Source organism: Glycine max, chromosome 10, assembly GCF_000004515.6.
Source record: "Glycine max cultivar Williams 82 chromosome 10, Glycine_max_v4.0, whole genome shotgun sequence".
NCBI classification, from domain to species: domain Eukaryota; kingdom Viridiplantae; phylum Streptophyta; class Magnoliopsida; order Fabales; family Fabaceae; genus Glycine; species Glycine max.
Genome location: NC_038246.2, coordinates 29,562,910 through 29,586,010, shown reverse-complemented (window position 1 = coordinate 29,586,010; position 23,101 = coordinate 29,562,910). Strand labels below are relative to the sequence as shown.

Genomic DNA, 23,101 nt, shown 5'->3' with positions numbered 1-23,101 from the left:
CACTGTTACTTGCATAAGAAGGCAACTAATTGTGCATGCTGAATTTAGTGTATGACTAGAGGAAATTCATCTGACTTACAACCCTTTGATCCTGAGATAGATAGGACATTTCATAGATTAGTTAGATATCATTTAGTACCTTTTGAGCATCCTGAGCATTCTGTTATTGGTGATTTTGAGCATTCTGATTTTGAATATTCTGAGAACATGGCACATATTTCTGAAGGCCTCTCCTCATTCTTTAGAAGGAGTGGCAAAGGACTGGCTATATTACCTTGCTCCAAGGTCCATCACGAGCTGGGATGACCTCAAGAGAGTATTCTCAGAAAAAAAATTTCCCTGCTTCCAGGACCACGACCATCAGAAAGGATATTTCAGGTATTAGACAACTCAGTGGAGAGAGCCTATATGAATACTGGGAGAGATTTAAAAAATTATATGCCAGTTGCCCTCACTACAAGATTTTAGAGTAGCTTCTTCTCCAATATTTTTATGAAGGACTCAGCAACATGGAGAGAAGTATGATAGATGCTGCCAGTGGTGGAGCCCTTGGAGACATGACCCCTGCTGAAGTCAGAAATTTAATTGAGAAGATGGCTTCAAACTCCCATCAATTTAGTGTTAGAAGTGATGCTATTGTCATTAGAGGAGTGCATGAAGTAGCCACGAATTCATCTTCATCAGGTGAAACTAAGAAGCTTGAAGGTAAACTAGATGCCTTGGTTAACCTGGTAACCCAACTGGCCATGAATCAAAAATCTGCACGTGTCGCTAGACTCTATGGTTTAGGTTCCTCTGCCGACCACCACACAAACCTTTGCCCTTCTGTGCAACAATCTGAAGCAATTGAACAGCCTGAAGCTTATGTTGCAAACATCTACAACAGACCTCCTCAACCTCAACAGCAAAATCAGCCACAACAGAATAATTATGACCTCTCCAGCAACAGGTACAATCCCGGATGGAGGAATCATCCCAACCTTAGATGGTCGAATCCTTCACAACAGCAGCAACAACAACAACAGACTTATTTTCAAAATGCTACTGGCCCAAGCAGACCATACGTTCCTCCACCAATCCAGCAACAACAACAATAGCAACAGCCCCAGAAACAGCAAACAATTGAGGCCCCTCCGCAACCTTCCCTTGAAGAACTTGTGAGGCACATGACTATGCAAAACATGCAGTTTCAGCAAGAGACTAGAGCCTCCATTCAGAGCTTAACTAATCAAATGGGACAGTTGGCTACACAGTTAAATCAACAACAGTCCCAGAATTCTGATAGATTACCTTTTCAATCTGTCCAGAATCCCAAAAATGTGAGTGCCATTACATTGAGGTCAGGAAAGCAGTGTCAAGGACCTCAACCAGTAGCATCTTCCTCATCCACCAACGAACCTGCCCAACCTCACTCTACTCTAGAAAAAGATGATGACAAAAATTTAAAGAGTAAGTTACCTAACAATTTCTATGCAGGTGAATCTAAAGAGAAGCAGCATATCCCTCTTCCATTCCCTCCAAGAGCAATTTCCAACAAAAAAATGGAAGAGGCAGAAAGGGAGATCTTGGAAACATTTAGGAAAGTAGAGGTAAACATACCTCTACTGGATGCAATAAATCAAATTCCAAGATATGCTAAATTCTTGAAGGAGTTGTGCACTAATAAGCAGAAGCTTAAAGGAAGTGAAAGAATTAGTATGGGCAGAAATGTCTCCGCATTGATTGGTATATCTGTTCCCCAAATCCCTGAAAAATGTAAAGATCCAGGTACATTCAGCATACCTTGTATTATAGGGAACAATAAGTTTGACAATGCCATGCTAGATTTAGGAGCTTCTGTTAGTGTTATGCCTCTGTCTATTTTTAATTCTCTATCTCTAGGTCCTTTGTATTCAACTGATGTGGTAATTCATTTAGCTAATAGAAGTGTTGCCTATCCTGCTGGTTTCATAGAGGATATCTTAGTTAGAGTTGGTGAACTGATTTTCCCTGTTGATTTTTATATTTTGAATATGGAGGAGGGATTTTCTAAAGGATCAGTTCCCATCATTTTAGGCAGACCTTTTATGAAAACTGTTAGAACTAAGATAGATGTATATGCAGGCACACTATCTATGGAGTTTGGTGATATAACTATTCATTTTAATATTCTTGATGCTATGAAACACCCATATGAAGATCTTTCTGTATTTTGTGTTGAAATAATTGACCATATTGTTGATGAATACATGACTGATCTTCATTCTAATCTGCATGCATGTCACTCTTCATGCATTGAATCTGAATTTGTACTTGATCATATGTTTGAATTTGATGCTGAGAGTGAATCTGAATTTGATATTGATTACATGTCTGATGTTTTACCTCTTGAGATTGATTTTATAAAGTCAGATAGAACTAACCATGTTTCAGGAAGTACACATACCTCTGACTTTCTTTATGAGGTAAAGGCTGAGAAACCATCTCTTTCTACCATTATCCAGCCGCCCACACCAGAATTGAAGCCTCTGCCATCAAATTTAAAATATGCTTACTTGGATCATAGCAAAAGTTTTCCAGTAATTATATCTGCCTCCCTTGCTAATGAGCAAGAGGAGAAGCTGTTATCAGTTCTCAAGAAGCATAAAAAGGCTATAGGCTGGACCCTGGCAGACATTCCTGGTATTATCCCATCCACATGTATGCATCGGATAAATTTAGAAGATGGGGCTAAACCAGTAAGACAACCACAAAGAAGACTCAACCCAGTGATTCTTGATGTAGTGAAGAAGGAGGTAACCAAGCTTTTGCAAGCTGGAATCATTTATCCTATCTCCGACAGCCAATGGGTGAGTCCCGTCCAGGTAGTCCCGAAGAAAACCGGTCTCACCGTGATAAAAAATGAGAAGGAGGAGCTGATTCCTACTCGGGTGCAGAACAATTTGAGAGTATGCATCAACTATAGGAGGCTGAACCAGGTTACCAAAAGGGACCATTTTCCACTGCCATTCATTGACCAGATGCTTGAACGCCTGGCAGGTAAATCTCACTACTATTTCCTTGATGGTTTTTCTGGTTATATGCAAATCACTATTGCTCCTGAGGATCAGGAAAAGACCACATTCACCTGCCTCTTCGGCACTTTTGCCTATAGGAGGATGCCTTTCGGCTTGTGCAATGCCCCTGGTACCTTCCAGCGGTGCATGATTAGTATTTTTAGTGATTTTTTAGAAAATTGCATAGAGGTGTTTATAGATGATTTCACTATATATGGATCCTTTTTTATGTTTGTTTGGATAGTCTGGAAAAGGTTTTGAATAGATGCACTGAAACTAACCTTGTTCTAAATTTTGAAAAATGTCATTTTATGGTTGAGCAAGGTATAGTTTTAGGCCACATTATTTCCAATAAGGGCATTGAAGTAGATCCTGCAAAAAATTTTGTTATTTCAGAATTGCCTTACCCCTCTTGCGTGCGAGAGGTGCGATCTTTTCTTGGTCATGCAGGATTCTACAGGCGCTTTATAAGAGATTTTATCAAGGTAGCCCTTCCACTATCCAACTTGTTGCAAAAGGAAGTGGAGTTTGACTTTAATGATAAATGCAAAGAGGCCTTTCATTGCCTCAAAAGAGCACTGACTACCACCCCTATCATTCAGGCACCTGATTGGACAACCCCATTTGAGCTAATGTGCGATGCATCCAATTACACATTGGGGGTTGTCCTTGCTCAAAAGATCTCCTTACTTCAGCTTACTTCTTTTCCACCATGACTTAGGGAGTTTTTCTTTTCCTATCTCCTCCTTTACTTTTATTACATTTGTCCGATCCTATTTGATGGTTTAATTGCTTTTAATCTTTTACTTGTGCTACATTGAGGACAATGTGTTTTTTAAGTATGGGGGGAGTGTTCTTTGGTTTTGGTTTTGCTAGTTTTGTTAGTTTTGTTAAATTTGTTAATTTTTTTAGTTTTGTTGTGTTAAATTTGCATGTTTGTCTTTGAATTATAGGATATGTTCAAGTAATGGGTAATTGTTCTGAAAATAAAAGTCTCTTGACATTTTGTGACTTGAAATCCTTGTTTTTCCTTTACATGTCATGATAGTTTTGAAAGCTCAATTTGAAAGTGATAAGTTTACCTTTGTGAGAATTCGAGCCATCCATCATCATAATCTTTTGGTGTGTTTTGCCCCATTGATTGCTTGCACAATAGCCTTGGCTTGATTCTTGTTGATGCTTCCTAATTCACATGCATATTTGGAAATGATTTAGGCAATTTCGTTCTTATAAGCTTCTAGCCAAATGGACTTACCTTGAATTAATTCCTTTGATAGCCCCTTTGAGCCTATTTTCCCCTTTCTTTGTTTTGAAGCTCATTACAAGCCTTAAGTGAAAAACCATGATATCACCTTACCCTTAAGGAATTTTGGAGCTTTGGAATTGTTTTGGGAATAAGCTGGGAATAAGTGTGGGGGGGTATGTTTCATTGGAAGATATGATTTTTGGCCATGCTTAATGTTTTATTTTGGCCATGCTTGATGTACATATATTGCCTAGTTCTTTCTTTAATCTTCAATTTTGTACTGTTCAATAAAAAAAATAAAAATAATAAAAAAAATAAAAAAAAAGTAAAAAATAATTCAGTTGCTGCAAATTCTGCAATTTCGTACTATTAAAAAAAAAAGAAGTAGAAGAAAAGAAGTGAAGTTGAATAAATAAGGTCTTGATATGAGAACTTGATTTAGGAGCCTTGGTTGATTTTGTTGATATTAGAGGGTTTGGGTTTACTACTTGTTCTTAATTTCCACTTATTCCCCATTGCTCCTCTATTCCTTTGGGATTTAGCTACTTATTCCATATTTTTCTCCCCTACCTTGTCCTTGGCCCCATTACAACCTTTAAAGACCTTTTGATCCTCATATGCATGTGTTGTCAAGTCGTTTGTCAATTTTAGAATTTTGCCAAGTCTATGTGGTGTTTGTTTTCATGGGTGCTTCGAGAGTAAACAGTAGCCTAGACACTTGAGAGATAGAGTGTATATCTTGTGAGGCTTAATCATTTTTCATTATTGAGCTGATTAACTATTTTGCCATGATTGGGTTGCTTGGATGATTTTCACGAATGTCTTGACTCTTTGGATCTCTTCATGTTAGATGTTACCCATTCCTTTCATTCCTTGATGTTCATTGAGAAATATGTAAATGTTTTTGTTTGTCTCTCTTTGATATCCTTGGATTTTGTTCTTTATTTCATTTTGCCCAGGAGTGCAAAAGGCTAAGTATGGGGGGTTTTGATGTGCCATTATTTTCTCCTATTTCTTAACCCTTTTTGCACCATTTTAAATATTAATTAGTCTTAATTGTCAAATTTATTAGGCAGTTTAATTATTTGGGCCCATTTAGCTAATTTGATGTTTTAAATCTAATTTCAGGAATTAATGAAGCATTGCGTTTGAATCTAGAATTGGGCTTGGGCTTGAATCTAGAATTAGGCTTGGGCTTGAATCCAGCATTGGGCTTGGACTTGAAGAGGGTAGACTAATTTATTCTATAAAATTAGATCTTATCTTATCTTATCTTATCTAGATATTATTTAGATTTGATCTCATCTAGATATTATTTCATCTGGATCTTATCTTATCTAGATTTGATTTGATTTTACTTATGGGCTTGGATTTAAAACAGATTTGTAAGCTTTGAGGCTGAAAAAGACTATATAACAGCACCAAGGTTCTAGTTTAGCTCCTCTCTCCTCTCTCTCTCCTCTCTCTCTTCTATTTTTCGTTTTTAGTTTTAGTCTCTCTTCTCTTTCTCTTTTATTTTCGTTTTTTTTCAATTCTAGTTCAGACTTTTAGTTTTATCAATAAAATTCCGTTCTCTATTTGATTAATGGAAGGCTAAGTCCGCAGCGTTGTTTTCTCTTGAGGATCAAGCACAGTTCTCTTTGAGGTTCTATTATTATTGTTAAATTTTGTTCAGTTCTTTTTCCTCTTCACTAATTACTCTGAAGTTGTTGCTATTAATTCATGCATGCTTAGTGGTTGATTAATTGTCTCTGCGCTTAATTTACGTTCATGCTTAATGATCGTTTATGAGTAATTGGTGTATGTGATGCTTAATCACATAATGAATGCCTTATGTTGAATTTCGCTTAGTAATTTAATTTAGGGTTGGATTAAGTGGTTGAACTGAATAAGGATAAATTCTCGCAACCTAGGATAAGAGACTTGGTTGTGAATCAAGGGAAAGCAACGTATTTTGATTTTGATATTTTCTAATTAAATTTTACTTGTTGTTTAAATTACAAAAGCAAACAACCCCCCCCCCCCCCAATTTGTTACTATTTCCTACTATTTGTTATGAACATTTGGTTTATCATTGCTCGTTGGGAAATGACCTAGGATCACTTCCTAGTTACTACATTTTAATATTTATTTGATTCGGGTACGGCCTCGATCACTAGCACCTGCTCGTACCTGCCCCTAAGTCAGGAAATGATATTACGCAGCAAAATATGACTACACTACCACTTACCTTTGTTTACCTTTGCTTTGAATTCGGCATGGTATCGACAAAATCTTTGCTTATCCTTCAACTCACAGGATGACAAAAAATGCATATGCATGCATGCTCATGATTAGGCAATTCAAGTGTAACAATTTAAACAAATGTTTATTATGTTCAATTTTACTTAAACGCTTGTGGCACCCCTATAGATTGAGCGAGATGGCCCAAGATTAAAATGAGAGTATGCATTCTAAAGCAATAACAGACACAACACAAGGGTTGAAATGCAAACCATCAATTCGATGTTTATTAAATGTTGCGATCAAAGTTTACAAAGGACTGGAAAAATTTAGGGAGCCTTAGAGTACAACCATGTATTGACTCTCCTAGCTGCCCCAAGTGCTAAGCATAATATCGTTTGATGATATCGGCGTTCACGGGTGAAGGCAACTCTTCATCGTGGCAAGCACCAGTGCTCCTCCTGAGAATACTTTCTTCACGACGAAAGGTCCTTTGTAGTTTGGAGCCAACTTTCCCCTATTGTCTTTTAGGGCCTGGGATACTTTCTTCAAGACAAGATCCCCTTCGCTGAATTTGCGCGAACGTACCTTCTTGTCAAAAGCATTCTTCACCCGTCTTTGATACAAGCGCCCATGGCTCATAGCTACCAATCTCTTGCCTTCTATAAGATTGAGTTGATTGAAGTGCGCTTGGGCCCACTCTGACTCTTTCAACCCGGACTCTGCCAGAATCCTTAAAGAAGGGACCTCTACTTCAAACGAAAGTACGGCATCCATCCCGTACACAAACGAAAATGGAGTTGCCCCAGTTGATGTGCGCACTGAGGTTCGATAACCATGCAGCGCGAAAGGGAGCAGCTCGTGCCAATCTTTGTATGACACCGTCATCTTCTGAATGATCTTCTTGATGTTCTTGTTGGCTGCCTCAACCGCCCCATTCATCTTGTGCCTATAAGGCGTGGAATTCTAGTGTTGGATCTTGAAATCCTCACACATTTCCTTCATCATCTTGTTATTCAGGTTGGTGGCATTGTCCGTGATAACCTTCCTGGGCAACCCATACCGGCAGATTATCTCCTTCTTGAGGAATCTAACCACCACGCTCCTCATCACACTGGAGTATGAAGCAGCTTCAACCCATTTGGTGAAGTAGTCGATGTCCATTCGAAGCCCTGGGCTCAATGGCTCTGATCACATCTATTCCCCAAAGCACCCTTCATGTACCTCCATGAGCATTCGCTCAGCTTCTTTAGCATCCACACATCAGAGCAAAACCATATCATGATTTTGCTTGTACAGGATACCTCCGCTTAGAAAGAAACCAGTTGCCAACCTCCGCAATGTCCTCTTGTCGTTGTCAGAATCCCCTTGTGGATACTCCTTATACTCTATGTACCGCTTGATGTCGAAGTACCACGGTTTATCGTCTTGCTCCTCTTCTATCAAGCAGCAATGTGTGGGCTTGTCGCGACATTTGAACTGAATGTATGGCAAGTCTCCATGTGGGGTTAGCTGAAACATGGATGCCAGAGTGGCAAGCGTATCAGCCATCTGATTTTCCTCTCTAGGAACATGGTGGAAGGAGACCTCGTTGAAGAACTCAGCCAGTTTCTTGATGTAGGCCTGATAGGGTATCAACTTGTGATCCCTAGTTTCCCATTCTCCCCTCAACTGGTGAATTACCAAGGCTGAGTCTACGTACACTTTGAGCAATTTGACATTAAAGTTAATTGCCACTTGGATTCCGAGGGCGCATTCCTCGTATTCAACCATATTATTCGTGCAATCGAAGCCCAATCTGGCCATGAAGGGAACACATTGGTTGTCGGGAGAGACCAAAGCCACCCCAATCCTATGGCCTTGGGTGTTGGATGCGCCGTCGAACCACGCGATCCACTTATCCCTGTCCTCATCCTCCACCTTCTCCCCAAACAAGGCCATGATGTCTTCATCTGGAAACTCCAGATGCATGGGCTGGTAGTCATTCAGAGGCTGCTGAGCCAAATAGTCCACCAAGGTGCTTCTTTTTATCACCTTTTGAGTGACATAGACAGTGTTAAACTCAGATTGCAGAACCTACCATGGAGCGATCTGTCTTGTAAGCATGGGTTTTTCAAAAATGTACTTGACTGGGTCCATCTTGGATACCAACCAAGTAGTATGGCTTAACATATACTGCCTTAGACGGTAGGATGCCCACACCAAGGCACAACATGTCCTTTCTAGCAGAGAGTAGTTCATCTCGCAAGCATTGAACTTTTTGCTCAAGTAATAGACAACTCGTTCTCTTTTTCCAGTATCGTCATACTACCCGAGCATGCACCCCATTGACTCATCCAACGCCGTCATGCATAGGATAAGGGGTTTCCCGGGCACTAGTGGCATTAGCACATGAGGGTTCATAAGGCATTGCTTGATCCTAACAAATGCAAAAGTTTGAAGAGAGGCTCACAGGTAGCGGTGAGTTGCGATATGAACCCTTCTATATAGTTCAGGTGCCCCAAGAAACCTCGCACTTGCTTTTCGGTGCACGGCTCAGGAATCTCAAGGATGGCCTTTACCTTTTCGGGTTCCACCTCTATCCCTTTCTGACTTACAGCAAAACCAAGCAATTTTCCCGACTTGACCTCGAAGGTGCACTTGGCGGGGTTCAATCTTAACTGGTACTTTCGTAGTCTCTCGAACAACTTCCACAAGTTGACGAGATGTTCCTCCTCGGTCCTAAACTTGGCAATCATGTCATCCACGTAGACTTCAATCTCTTTGTGCATCATATCATGGAATAATTCTACCATAGCCCCCGGATAGGTTTCCCCGGTGTTCTTGAGCCCAAAGGATATCACCTTATAACAGAACGTTCCCCACGAGGTGACGAACGTAGTCTTCTGCATGTCCTCCGACGCCATCTTTATCTGATTGTAACTTGAGAACCCGTCCATGAAGGAAAACTAAGTGAAATTGGTTGTGTTATCTACAAGGACATTGATGTATGGTAAAGGGAAGTTATCCTTTGGACTGGCTCGGTTTAGGTCCCGATAGTCCACACACATCCGTACCTTCTCATCCTTCTTAGTGACCGGCACAATATTGGCCACCCATTTGGGGTACCGAGCCACTGCGAAAAATCCAGCGTCGAACTGCTTTTTCACTTATTCTTTGATCTTTAAGGACATCTCAGGCTTCATCCTTCTTAGCTTTTGTTTCACCGGGGAACAACTGGGATTCAACGGTAACCGATGTTGTACAATGTCGGGGTTCAAACCAGGACTTATCTTGCTACGACCAAGCAAAGATGTCTTGGTAGTTTCATAGCAAAACCACCAATTCATCTCGGACCAATGTGGTCATGCTCGTACCAATATTTACCTCTGTAGTGTTAAAACTAACGAATTACATTATGCCTGCCACGGAAACTTCAGGTCGTTCAACAACTTGCCAGTTTCCTAATTGGAAATCAGGAAGGCACGATTGTACCCAGTTTGAATGGTCTTGGGGGGCTTTGTCGTGTATCATAGTGACTTGCTCTTCACACCTCTAGCCCGTACTCACGAAACTCTTGCTGATGTGACATGGATGAGCCTCTTTCCCTTGTGGCCTTTGCTGTTGGCCCATGCCCCTGCTTCTTCTCTCTAGGGCGCTTCTTCTTACATCAGCATGCGTGGGCCTATAGCCTAGTCCAAACCTCCCGCGGTTTTCCTTGAATTCCACCAAGCTGTCCACACCATCGTTGTTCTTTCCTAAGCCCATTATGGGCTCATATCTGTGCCCTAACATCACACGGGCTACCATCATCACAGCGTCAGACATGCAGGGTCACATCAGGAGGGATTCCATAGAAGTGTTGCTCACAACCTCAAAGGACTGAAAAGCTGTCTCCAAGGATTCTTCCGCAGCTTCAACATACGGCATAGAAGAAGGGAAGCTTACTAGAATATCCTCCTCCCCCGAGACGATGACCAAGCGCCCCTCCACCACGAACTTCAACTTTTGGTGGAGCATTGAAGGGACCACCCCAACCGAGTGAATCCAAGGTTGGCCCAAAAGACAACTATAAGCCGGATTGATATCCATCACTTGGAAAGTGATCTAGCAAAGGTGAGGTCCAACCTGAATTGGGAGGTCAATCTCCCCTATTACGTTTTGGCAGGTGCCGTTAAAAGCCCGTACTATCATGGAGCTCGACTTTAGATGTGACACGTTGAAAGGTAGCTTGTTCAGTGTACTCTTAGGCATAACATTAAGCGATGAGCCGTTGTCGACGAGTACCTTAGCCACAATATGGTCCATACACTTGACGAACACGTGTAGGGCCCTATTGTGTCCCCGCCCTTCAATAGGGATCTCCTCCTCAGCGAAGGTAAGGTAGTTATTAGCCGTTATATTGCTGACGATGCCCTCAAAGCCTCCTGTAGAGATATCTTGGGCTACATAGGCCTCATTCAAAACTTTAACTAGCAACGCCCGATAAGGTTCGAAACTCATGAGCAGCTCTAACAAAGAGACCCTAGATGGGGTCTTGTTGAGTTGCTTAATCACTTTGAACTCACTCTGTTGAATGATCCGAAGGAACTCATTGGCTTCTTCCATGGACACCTTCCTTCCACTGGAGTCTCCTCCTTTCTCAGCGAATCTCCCAGCCGGAACGTCCTCATCCAGAGTGGGGCCCGCTTTGTTGGTCTCTTCCGCGACCACCTTCGCCTTCCCCTTGGCATCCGTGGATCACACTGATGGGTTAGGCACTACAAAGACGCGACCACTACGGGTCACACCACTTAGGCCGGTGATGTTGGTAACATTGGCCGAAAGTAAGTCAATGCCGATGGCCTCCTCTTTCTTTTCGCTTGGCTTCTGAGGGGTGTATCTCCACGAGACCGCCTTGTCGCTTTGGTAAGGGAAGGGGACAGGATTTCTACTCGAGATAGGTCGAGAATCTCAGGGTTTCTGGGAGGCCACATCCTTGGTGAAGTGTATCACCAAAGGCTTGGGTTTAGCGAGGCTCTCTTTGTGCGCTGACTACATGCACATGTGTTTTTCTCCCTTGTTCCCTTCACCGATCTCAAACCGGCCCTGGTCCATCAATTGTTGTAATAGCTCCTCCACCATCGAACATGTTTCTATGTCATGTGATGCACTCGGATGCATCAAACATGAGTCCCATTTGGGCCCTTCAAAGGAAACCATGCCCGCCTCTTGCAAAGCTTCAAAGATAAACCTTCTTGAGGTTACCACGTCCTTCATTTGCTTAGGCCTCTACAGCCTGCACGCCTCTATTGCATTTACCGCCGGTCCCCCATGATTGGCAAGTGAATTTGTCTTCACATTCGGGCCATCTTTTTGGAATGTTAGCCACCCCGCGCCAATCAAGCTTTGCACTTTATGCTTGAGGGCCACGCACTGCTCGATTGAATGTCCCGGAGTACCTCCGCCGTGATACGTGCAGGTCGCGTCAAGGTTGTACCACCTCGGGAAAGGAGACTAGTAGATTCTTCCGGGGATCACCACTACCAACTGGTTGGTGATTAAGGATGGCAACAAGTCCCCATATGACATCAGAATCAGGGCGAACTCTGGAAGCTTCTTTACTGGAGGGTTCCTCCCTGGATTGGAACTTGTTCCAGGATCGAAATCACCTGCGGGATAAGGCCGTGCAGGAGCCGGGGCTTGAGCGGGGGGGCTCTTTGTGGTGGGGCTGATGTCCGTTGCTGGACAGGCATCGAGTTGGAGAGGTTTCTGGCACGGGGCGAAATGCTCGGATGGTGTTGGGCATATCGATGAGTATTGTGATGGGTTGGTTGAGGTTTTGGCCAAACAGGAGCCAAGGTCATGGCGTGAGCGTCCAATTCTTTCCTCTTTGCCCCAGTCGGCCTGGACCTTCTGTTGCTTGTGCTGACAGGGGCGACATAGTCGAACTTCCCCCTTTTTAGGCCTACCTTGATCCTCTCGCCTGCGAATACTATATCTACAAAGCTAGAGGGCATGTAGCCTACTAACTTCTCATAGTAGAACATTGGGAGTGTATCCACTATCATGGTGATCATCTCCCTTTCCATCATGGAAGGTGCTACCTTAGTCGCCAAATCCCTCCATCTCTGGGTCTACTCTTTGAAAGATTTGTGCTTCTTTTTGCACATGTTCTGGAGCTGCATTCTATTCGGAGCCATATCAGCATTGTACTGATACTGCCTAACAAAGGCAACCATTAAGTCCTTCCAAGAATGGATCCAAGAAGGTTCCAAGCTAGTGTACTAGGTGTTCGCCGCCCCGGCTAAGCTGTCTTGGAAAAAGTGCATAAGCAACTTCTCATCCCTTGAATATGCCCCCATCTTTCGACAATACATTTTTAGATGATTTTTGGGGCAAGTGGTCCCCTTGTATCTGTCGAAATTCAGTACTTTGAATTTAGGAGGAATGACGATATGGTGTGTTGACTGCTCTTATCAACAAAAGTCGATCATATCAACAAAAGGGTCATCCCTAGACCCTTCGACTGCTCTCAATCTCTCTTCGATGAGATCGAGCTTTCCTTTTCCCTCCACTGCCGGAGGTGGTCCCCCTATGGAGAAATGTAGTGGTTGTATCGGGCGAGGTTGAGAGGCTCCCATAGTATTAGGCTGAGGCATGGTGTGGAATTTCGGCCCCTCGGTGGTGAACGGGGGTATAAGTCGACGTAAACTTGGGCACGCTCCCGGGGCTCTTCGCGGGCACCCCATATAGGCTAGGGAAGTTGACCTTCAGAGGTTACGGGAACAGCATGATCCACGTTCTCATGCATGATGGGCAGTGTGAAATTGGGGGGTAAGCCATAGGGGTAGGCATTTCTGTTATACCCTAGATGTAGGCCACCGGTGCTCCCCAATATCTCTCATCCTCGTCCCTCCATGTCTTGGGCGAGTTGGTGTGCTTGATTCATTGCAGTTGGAAGAATTGGATCTGCCTTAGCGGCAATGCTAGCAACAGCAGTCATGGCTGCATTACTTTCTATTAATCTTCTCATGCTTAGCATGGCTTCCATCATGGAAGCCATTTGATCTTTCAGGGCTGATATATCGGCCTTCATCTATTCTTGCACCTCGTCTATGTCACCCATGACTCTAGTCTTAGACCAGGTACAATAGGGGTGCTTTGGATCATGTTTAGTTATGGTGTTACTTCTTAGAGGAACAAAATGCGGTGAGTAACGCGACAAAAACTAAACATGAATGCATGCTAAAGATAAGTTGTCAAAGTATTGGATTCATATAGATTTTTAAACACATAGGATTAAATTAACCTTATTTTATTAGAGAACAAAAGGGTTTATCTAATCAAAATCAAAGCGACATCAAATCAATCATGTGTTGGCAATAATCTAGGAGCCCGTGAACCTCCTTGGGGGCTGAGTACACATCCGCCATTGCCTTGGCCTTGGCTAGCAGTCAGGGAAGCTCTTGATTCCCATTCAAAGTAAAGGTGAACCTGTCCATCCACATTATCGCTTCTCTATGCAATGAATCGATCACCCTTTCCCTAGCTTCCCTTTCCACTTGAAGGACTGACACCTTGACGTACTCATCCTCTAGCCTTTGCTCATGAGTCACTGCTAGGCTTAGCTTTTCCTTGTACTGGTTGATGATGGCTCACATATTTTCTTCGGTCTTGCTTGACTGCTCGGACAAGCTTCTTTTCGACCTATGGCACTCCTTAAACTTGTCTTTCAAGATCATGCCTTCGACCCGCAACTGATCCCTTTCAGCTCGTCGGAGCTTAAGTTCATTGTTGCTGCCCCACAAAGCTCCTTGGAATTTGTTTTGGCCATGTTCTTCCTTTCAGGCCCTCTTGGTTTCTCGTTCCAAGGCTTCAGTGGTGGCCATATTGATGTCCCTTAGCTCATCATACTTTTTCCGAACTTTGATGGTCGTTGACTCGAACTTCTCTTTGACTATTTGGGCTTTTTGAAGTTCCACCTTTAGGGTTTGCACTTCCTCACTCTCCTCCGAAGTTTCAGCCTCTTCCTCTCTTGCAGCCTTTTAACTTTGGGAGCCAATCCAACTCTTGCGTTTGGACTCTCAGCCACTTATGATACCCGCCAGTGATCCCGTTGTTGCTGCCCCTAAGCTCCTTATCTTTACTTTGCACTGCACCCCATGCCTTTCAGACTCCTTGAAGCACTCTCGCGTTGGGGTCACTGAAACCCCGGGCGATGAAAGGCATGACGCTTTCCTTTGACGGCGCTCCTCTAATAGGGTAGCCAAGTTGACTTATGGCGAGGACAGGGTTGTAATTGATACAACCCCTTGTTCCCATTAAGGGAACATTTGGAAATCCTTCGCATAAGGACAAAACCCTGATTCTTCCTTCCTTCCAACGAGGAAACCAATTAATGGATGCCCCTATCACGCTGGCCAAGAGTTGCTTCTAGTTCAGCTTTCCTTTCTCGGTGCATAAGCGGTGACCTTGTAGAGGTGGGCCTACTTTCTTGGCGAAAAAGGTGTAAGACAAGCCACACATAGAAAGCCGATGTACAGTAAATATTTCTTGCGCCGCTCATTCCGCATCTTCGGTCGAACATGTCATAGACATCGGTTAAAATAGCAATGACCAAGCTTTCCTTGCTAAGGTGATAAGCAAGGAAGGCATCAACTGTTGCTAGGTCCACTAATCCCTCCACATTTGGGAAGAGGACGACACCAAATATCAACAGGGCGAAGATGTCAATAAACGAGGCCTATTCCTCTTGATTTGCCAATGCCTTTGCCTTTCCCTCCAAATGTTTCCTCGGTATTCAGACTACCCCGTTCCTATTTTTCTTCACACGGTCCAACTCTTGTACTGAGATTTTAACTACCCTTTGTACTCTTGCCATGGAGGGATAAAACCCCAAAAAGAGATATGGCTTTCTTCCTCCGAGCGAACATCCCAGGATTTCTTCAAATTCTTCCACAGTCGGTACTAGCTGGAAGTCCCCAAATGTGAAGCACCTTAGGGGCTGGTCATAATACTGAGTAAGGGAGGCAATTGCTTCCACGGAGACTTCTATTGTAGCTAGGTCCCAAATCTTCCCATAGGTCTTGTGGAAGGCTTGATGTTGGAGTTGACCCATCAATTGCCCCAATTCTCACAAACTGGTGACCTCTAAGCTTTTGATTTTGACTTGATAGAACCTTTTCTTAAGCAGATGTGTTTGATTTGATCCCATGTTTACTAGAATTAAAAGTTTTGTTTGAATCAATACTTCGATATCCTATCATGGTGGAAAATAGGATGAATGCATGAAGGGATGCTTATGCCATGCATGACACAAATGCATTTTATAGACACGAGAGTCCAGAAGATCATCTTTTCTAACTTGCAACATTTGGTAGCATGGTGCCCCATGTATGCATTTAAGAAGGTGATACGGACCTTTCGACTTCCCATGACAAAATGATGAAACCAAATGCAACGCATGCGTGACGATGCAATACAGACATAAACACGTAAAAGTGCATGGTTGGTAGCACAAAAGAGGAACGTACAAGCATGGCAATATCATCAAACAAACATACAATAGAGACGCACATGAGCATGACATTAAAAGATATGCATGGCAGTGTTAAGGAAAACAAACACGCAGCGTGTCCAATCAGTGCCCCTATTTCAAGAACCTAAATGGGAGGAACTAAAAGGCATTTAGTGATAATTCCCAAGGCGGTTATATCTAGCTTTCAATGGTTTCTAGAGATATTGTTCCCTTTGATATCAACATTGTGGCGGTAGGGACTACCAGCGACAACATATCATCAAAGAGAAAAACTCTAGATGAGGCTTCACCGTCATCAAGCAAGTCAAAGACTTAGCATGACCACAGATTCACCTCTGCTACCTATGTTCCCACGGACCCGGGTATAGGGCCTTTAACAAACTCACCGTGTGTGTGAAAAAGTGTAGGTGTTTATGTGCATCAAATGAATAAATATTTATCTCATGCATACACCAAAAGCAACAACGAGTTATATACAAAAACATAAGAGAAATAATGGGAAACCCACAAAGGGGAAAGTCATGATAAAACATTGCACAAGATTAAATGGTCTAACTCTCTAAAAAAAGTCCTCAGTGGAGTCGCCAACTGTCGCAACCTACCCTTCGGCGGGAGGGCGATGTGAGGGTCACGAGTGCGTCTTCCAAGGAGGGAAAACGCGTAGAGTTGCCACCAATGTTTATTCGAGGAAAACGTTAGGAAAAACCAAAAGCGGGTCTACGAACTTTAAGAATAAAAGGTTCGAAAGTTGTTTTTACGCACGGGAAAGGTATTAGCACCCCACGCATTCGTCACAAGGGACGGAAACCTTTAATCAACTGTGCAAAATCATGACTTTTAATTTATTTTATTTTCCCTTTTTTATGTTTTTTTATCTTTTGGGGTCGACAAAAGTGGGGCTTTTGCTCCTACGTATCCTCAATTGTGATGAGGAACTTAGACCTACATAGTTCTTTGAGAAAGCAAGAAAATTACATGAAGTGTTGATTTTATACTTTTAAACGGTTCATTTTAACCAATAAAAGTAAAAGGACCGTTTAAGACGTTGGATCTTGAAACAGTTTCAAATGACCTTTTTGTGGGCAAAGCTTGATTTGTGAGTTGATTTTAGCCTAGATGGGCCCAGGGCTGAAGAACACCCCCTAAATTGATCTTTTCACCCCAATTTTGAGTTTTTTTGCTCATTTCCTTCTGAAACGTCGCAAAATCTTACGTGTCGCATGACAATTGGCTTTAAGCAGCTCAACGTGACTGGCAAAAATCCACATGTCGACAAACAATTTTCCCTGGATGAAATTAGGGTATGACAATGCTGAGGATGAAGAACATGAGGATTGGGGGCTTCCCCCAAAGCTAAAATGAATGGTCGAACATGAAGACCAAGAAATGAAGCCACACAAAGAAGAGACAGAAATCGTAAACTTGGGTGTTGGTGAGGAAAAGAAGGAGGTAAAGGTTGGCACGGGCATGACCACACCTACCCGAGATGGATTGGTGGCTCTACTACGAGACTACCAAGACATCTTTGCTTGGTCGTACCAAGATAAGCCCGACTTGAACCCCGATACTGTGCAGCATAGGTTGCCTTTGAATTCTGGTTGCTCCCCGGTGAAACAAAAACTAAGAAGGATGAAGCCCGAAATGTCCTTAAAGATAAAGGAAGAGGTGAAAAAGCAATTTGATGTTGGCTTCTTGGCAGTCGCTCGATACCCAGAATGGGTCGCTAACATCGTGCCAGTCCCTAAGAAAGATGGGAAGGTACGAATGTGCGTGGACTATCGGGATCTAAACCGAGCCAGTCTAAAGGACAACTTTCCTTTACCGCACATCGATGTCCTTGTAGATAACACAACCAATTTTTCCTTGTTCTCTTTCATGGACGGGTTCTCGGGCTACAACCAAATAAAGATAGCACCAGAGGACATGGAAAAGACAACCTTCGTCACTCTGTGGGGGATGTTCTGCTACAAAGTGATGTCCTTCAGGCTTAAGAATGTTGGGGCAACCTACCAGCAAGCTATGGTAACATTATTTCATGACATGATGCATAAAGAAATTGAAGTCTACGTGGATGATATGATTGCTAAGTCTAAAGCCAAGGGGGATAACCTCGTCAACTTGAGGAAGCTGTTCTAGAGGCTACGTAAGTACAAACTAAGATTGAATCCCGCCAAGTGTACTTCTGGGGTCAAGTCGGGAAAATTGCTCGGCTTTATCATAAGCTAGAAAGGGATAGAGGTGGACCCCGACAAGGTGAAGGCCATCCCTGAAAAGCTCGAGCCACGCACCGAGAAATAAGTCTGAGGTTTCTTGGGATGCCTGAATTATATATCAAGGTTCATATCATAGCTAATTGCTACTTGTGAGCCTCTCTTCAAGCTATTATGCAAGAACCAATCCGTCCAATGGAACGACGACTGCCAAGTGGTGTTCGGAAGGATCAAGCGATGCCTCATGAATCCCCCTATGCTTGTGTCACCCGTGCCTAGAAAACCCCTCATTCTATACATGATTGTTTTGAATGAGTCGATGGGATGTATGCTAGGGCAGCATGATAAGTCTAGGAAGAGGGAGCAAGCCGTCTATTACTTAAGCAAGAAGTTCACGACCTATGAGATGAACTACTCTTTGCTTGAAAGGACATGTTGCACCTTAGTGTGGGCAGCCCATTATCTAAGGCAATACATGCTGAGCTACACCACTTGGCTGGTATCCAAGATGGACCCAATCACCGAACGGATCGCTCAGTGGCAGGTTCTGCTGTTAGAGTTCGACATTGTTTATGTCACTCAAAAGGCGATAAAGGGAAGCACCTTGGTAGATTACCTAGCTTAGCAGCCCATCAATGACTACTGTTGCAACCTACCCTTCGACAGGAGGGTGACGCAGGGCTCACAGGTGTGTCTTCCAAGAAAGGAAAATGCACGGAGTCGCCACCAACGTTTATTCTAGGAAAACATCGGAAAAACAAAAATGTGTGGTCTACGAACTTTAATCATGAAAGGTTCGGGAGTTTTTTTTATGCACGAGGAAGGTATTAGCACCCCACGCATCTGTCACAAGGGACGGCAGCCTTTAATCAAGTGTGCAAATATGACTTCAAAATCTTTTATTTTCCCTTTTTTATGTTTTTTGTGTTTTTATGCCTTTTATGTTTTTTTTTTTTTATCTTTTTGTGGTCGACAAGGGTGTTTCCCTCGCTCCTACGTATCCTCAATTGCGATGAGGAAATCATACCTACGTAGTTCTTTTAAAACTAAATGTTGGTTAAGTTGTTTTGATCTTTTTCCGCAAGATCGATTTTAACCGAACAAAAGTCGTTTAAGGCGTTGGACCATTAAACGATCTTTTGATTTTTGGAAAGGAGAGAAACGTTAAGGCATTGGACCATTAACGATCTCTTGGTTTTTGAAAGGAGAGAAACGTTAAGGCATTAGACCATTAACGATCTCTTGTTTTTTGAAAGTAGAGAAACGTTAAGGCGTTGGACCATTAACGATCTCTTGGTTTTGAAAGGAGAGAAACGTTAAGGCGTTGGACCATTAACGATCTCTTGGTTTTTGAAAGGAGAGAAACGTTAAGGCATTAGACCATTAACGATCTCTTGGTTTTTGAAAGGAGAGAAACGTTAAGGTGTTGGACCATTAACGATCTCTTGGTTTTGAAAGGAGAGAAACGTTAAGGCATTGGACCATTAACGATCTCTTGGTTTTTGAAAGGAGAGAAACGTTAAGGCGTTGGACCATTAACGATCTCTTGGGGTGGTCAACAAAAGCGGGGCTTTTGCTCCTACGTATCCTCAATTGCGATGAGGAAATCAGACCTACGTAGTTCTTGCAAAAGTGGTAAAGTTATGGGTTGATTTTATGCTTTTGAACGGTACATGTTAACCGATAAAAGCAAAGACGACCGTTTAAGGCGTTGGACCTTAAAACGGTCTTTAGTGATTTTTGCAGACAAAGCTTGATTTGTGAGTTGATTTTAGCTTTAGTTTCACTTTGGTTATTAGTAAATTAATTCAAGGAAACTTTCAAAGAAAAACGTACGATTGATTTTTCTTGATTATTTTATTATTATTTTTTTCAAGATATTTTGATTATTTTGCCTTTTTTTTGTTTAACCGTGGTTACAGCGTGAACAATCGGTTAGATTTTGTTTTAACAGTGATTAAACGAGATTACAACACAAATGATCGGTTGAAATTCATTTTATCATTTATTAGATGAGAAAACGGCATAAATAAACGGTAAAAAGCTCGTTAAAGCAGAAGAAAAGAAAACCGAAAGTAAGCGAAATTAAAGTGAAAGTACACAAAACAAGTAGGGACCACTAAGGGTGCATAGAATGAATTGAAAGATTCGATTTCGGGAACTCACCGGTTGAAGACTTAAGAACGACGAAGAATGAACGAAGAACAGTGAAGAACGATGAAGAATTTCCACATAATCGCTTATGGAAGCGTTATGGAAGCACCTCGGCTTGGATTTTCTTCACGAAAACAATTTTTTTTCACCCAAAATAGCCGAAATGCATAGCCAAGGGGTCCGGAATCTTTTTGAAACAGCCTCCCTCCTCTATTTATAGGGAAAAAGAGAGGTGCTTGCTGCCCAGAGGCTTCTTGAGGAAGATTTCTAACCGCACCCCAATTACTAAGTTCACCCCCCTTTTCGTACTTTACGGAAAAGTTACGGAAGCCTTACGGAAGTGTTTCGGATTTGATTTTCATATTTATTTTCTCTTCCCTTTCACCAATGTTAAGTGAAATATGCTTACCCAAAGTTTTCGGAAATTTTACGGAAGCCATGGAAGCCCCGGAAACCATTTTTCAACAACGTGGAGGAGCTTGCCGCCCAGTTGCTTCCTCCTTAAGCAACTCAACTTTCAAAATGTTTCGAAGGGCCTAGATTTGAATTTATATTTACACCCCTATCTTGATAAGTTCACCCCCACCCATTTTTGTGTTTTTGGCCGTTTTCTTTCTGAAATCTCATGAAACTTTACGGATTCCACTGTGATGAGTGTTAAGCCTTCCGAAGCAATCAACAATGGTCCTCAGATGAAATTAGAGTGTAACAATTTATTTACACACACCCCACTTTGCTAAATACACTCCTATTTTCGTGTTTTTGACCGGTTTCTTCTCGAAACATCTTGGAACTTTACGGATTCCACAACGATGGGTGTTAGACATTTTGAGGTGATCAAACAAAGGTCGCATGCCGAAAAACAATGGTCCCCGAACGAAATTAGGGTATGACAACTACCAACTTATGCATCCAGAATTCTCGGATGAGGACATCATGACCTTGTTCGAGGAAGAGGTGGAGGATGAGGATAGGGACAAATGGATAGTGTGGTTCGACAGTGCATCCAATGCACTAGGCCATGGAGTAGGGGGGATTTTGCTTACCCCCGATGATCAATGCATACCCTTCACTGCTAGGTTAGGCTTTGACTACACGAACAGCATGGTCGAGTATGAGGTGTGCGCCCTTGGGATCCAAGCAGCAATCAACTTCAAAGTCAAATTGCTCAAAGTATATGGAGACTCAGCCTTGGTAATCCACCAGTTGAGAGGCGAATAGGAGACTACGAATCATAAGCTGATACCCTACCAGGCCTACATCAAGAAGCTGACAGAGTTTTTCGATGACATATCCTTCCACCACATTCCCAGAGAGGAGAATTAAATGGCCGATGCACTTGCCACTCTGGCATCCATGTTTCAGCTAACCCCGCATAGGGACTTGCCGTACATCGAGTTCAGATGTCGCGGCAAGCCCGCATATTGCTGCATGATAGAAGAAGAGCAAGATGGTAAACCTTGGTACTTCGACATCAAGCGATACCACCGATGTGTGGATGCCAGGGAAGCTGAGCAAATGCTGGTGGAAGTTCATGAGGGTTCCTTTGGAATGCACGCCAACGAGCATGCTATGGCCCGAAAGATCCTGAGGGCAGGGTATTACTGGCTCACCATGAAAAATGATTGTTGTATCCATGTAAGAAAATGCCACAAGTGCCAGGCATTCACGGATAATGTCAATGCTCCACCCATGCCTTTTAACGTCTTGGCAGCGCCTTGGCTATTCTCCATGTGGGGAATAGATGTGATTAGGGCTATTGAGCCCAAGGCTTCGAAAGTACATCGCTTTATTTTGGTTGCGATCGACTACTTCACCAAATGGGTTGAAGCTGCTTCATACGCCAGTGTGACATGGAGTGTGGTGGTCAAGTTCATCAAGAAAGAGATAATATGTCGATATGGGTTGCCCAAGAAGATTATCACCGACAATGCCATCAATTTGAACAACAAAATAATGAAGGAGATGTGTGAGGATTTCAAGATCCAACACCATAATTCCACGCCTTGCAGGCCCAAGATGAATGGGGCAGTTAAGGCTGCTAATAAGAACATCAAGAAGATAGTTCAGAAAATGATCGTGTCATACAAGGATTGGCAAGATATGCTCCCTTTCGCGCTACATTTTTATTGAACTGGGGCAACTCCGTTCTCCTTGGTATACAGGATGGAGGTTGTGTTTCTGTTTGAAGTAGAGGTCCCCTCTTTGAGAATTATGGCTGAGTCGGGGTTGAAATAGTCGAAGTGGGCCAAAGCACGCTTTAATCAACTGAACCTCATAGAAGGTAAGAGATTGGCCACCATGAGCCATGGACGGTTGTATCAAAGTCGGGTGAAGAACGCTTTCGACAAGAAGGTACGCCCATGCAAGTTCAACGGGGTCAGCTAGTTGCAAATTGAGTACCAAAGTATCGAAGGAGTCAACGGGGTTAAGGGGGTTAGTGAGTGAACCAATTGAGGGCTTGTCCCTTTAGCGATGCTAGGAATACTCGATAGAAAAATGCATTGTCTGTGGAGTATAAACTTACCTATGTGATGTACACGTCAAGGTGTTCGTCCGGGTCACTGGTAGCATCATACTTTTCAATTGTCATTTTTTTCCAGTTGGAGGGGAGGATTACTTCCATGATGTCAGGCATAAGGGGTTCTTGAACTATAGTAACTATCTTCCCAAAGAACTAACCGATGGGGAAAGAGTGTCTTGATGCACACTTGGGTTAGTAGCCTTGGGTAGA

The 23,101-nt window shown here is 42.8% G+C and overlaps 1 protein-coding gene and 1 non-coding gene across 2 annotated transcripts; both read right to left on the bottom strand.

Annotated features, from left to right (window-relative positions):
* Positions 1 to 356: 356 nt before the first annotated feature.
* On the bottom strand, positions 357 to 463 carry LOC112998265 (small nucleolar RNA R71). The gene has a single exon (XR_003263301.1). It is a non-coding gene; the product is annotated as a small nucleolar RNA R71 (small nucleolar RNA).
* A 7,304-nt stretch (positions 464 to 7,767) lies between these two features.
* Positions 7,768 to 8,719, bottom strand: LOC102660954 (uncharacterized). The gene is made up of 2 exons (XM_006589995.1): positions 8,630 to 8,719; positions 7,768 to 8,538 (listed from the first exon to the last, which is right to left on the bottom strand). The coding sequence occupies exons 1-2, from the start codon at positions 8,717 to 8,719 to the stop codon at positions 7,768 to 7,770; spliced, it is 861 nt and encodes a 286-aa protein (XP_006590058.1).
* Between the last annotated feature and the right edge of the window lie 14,382 nt (positions 8,720 to 23,101).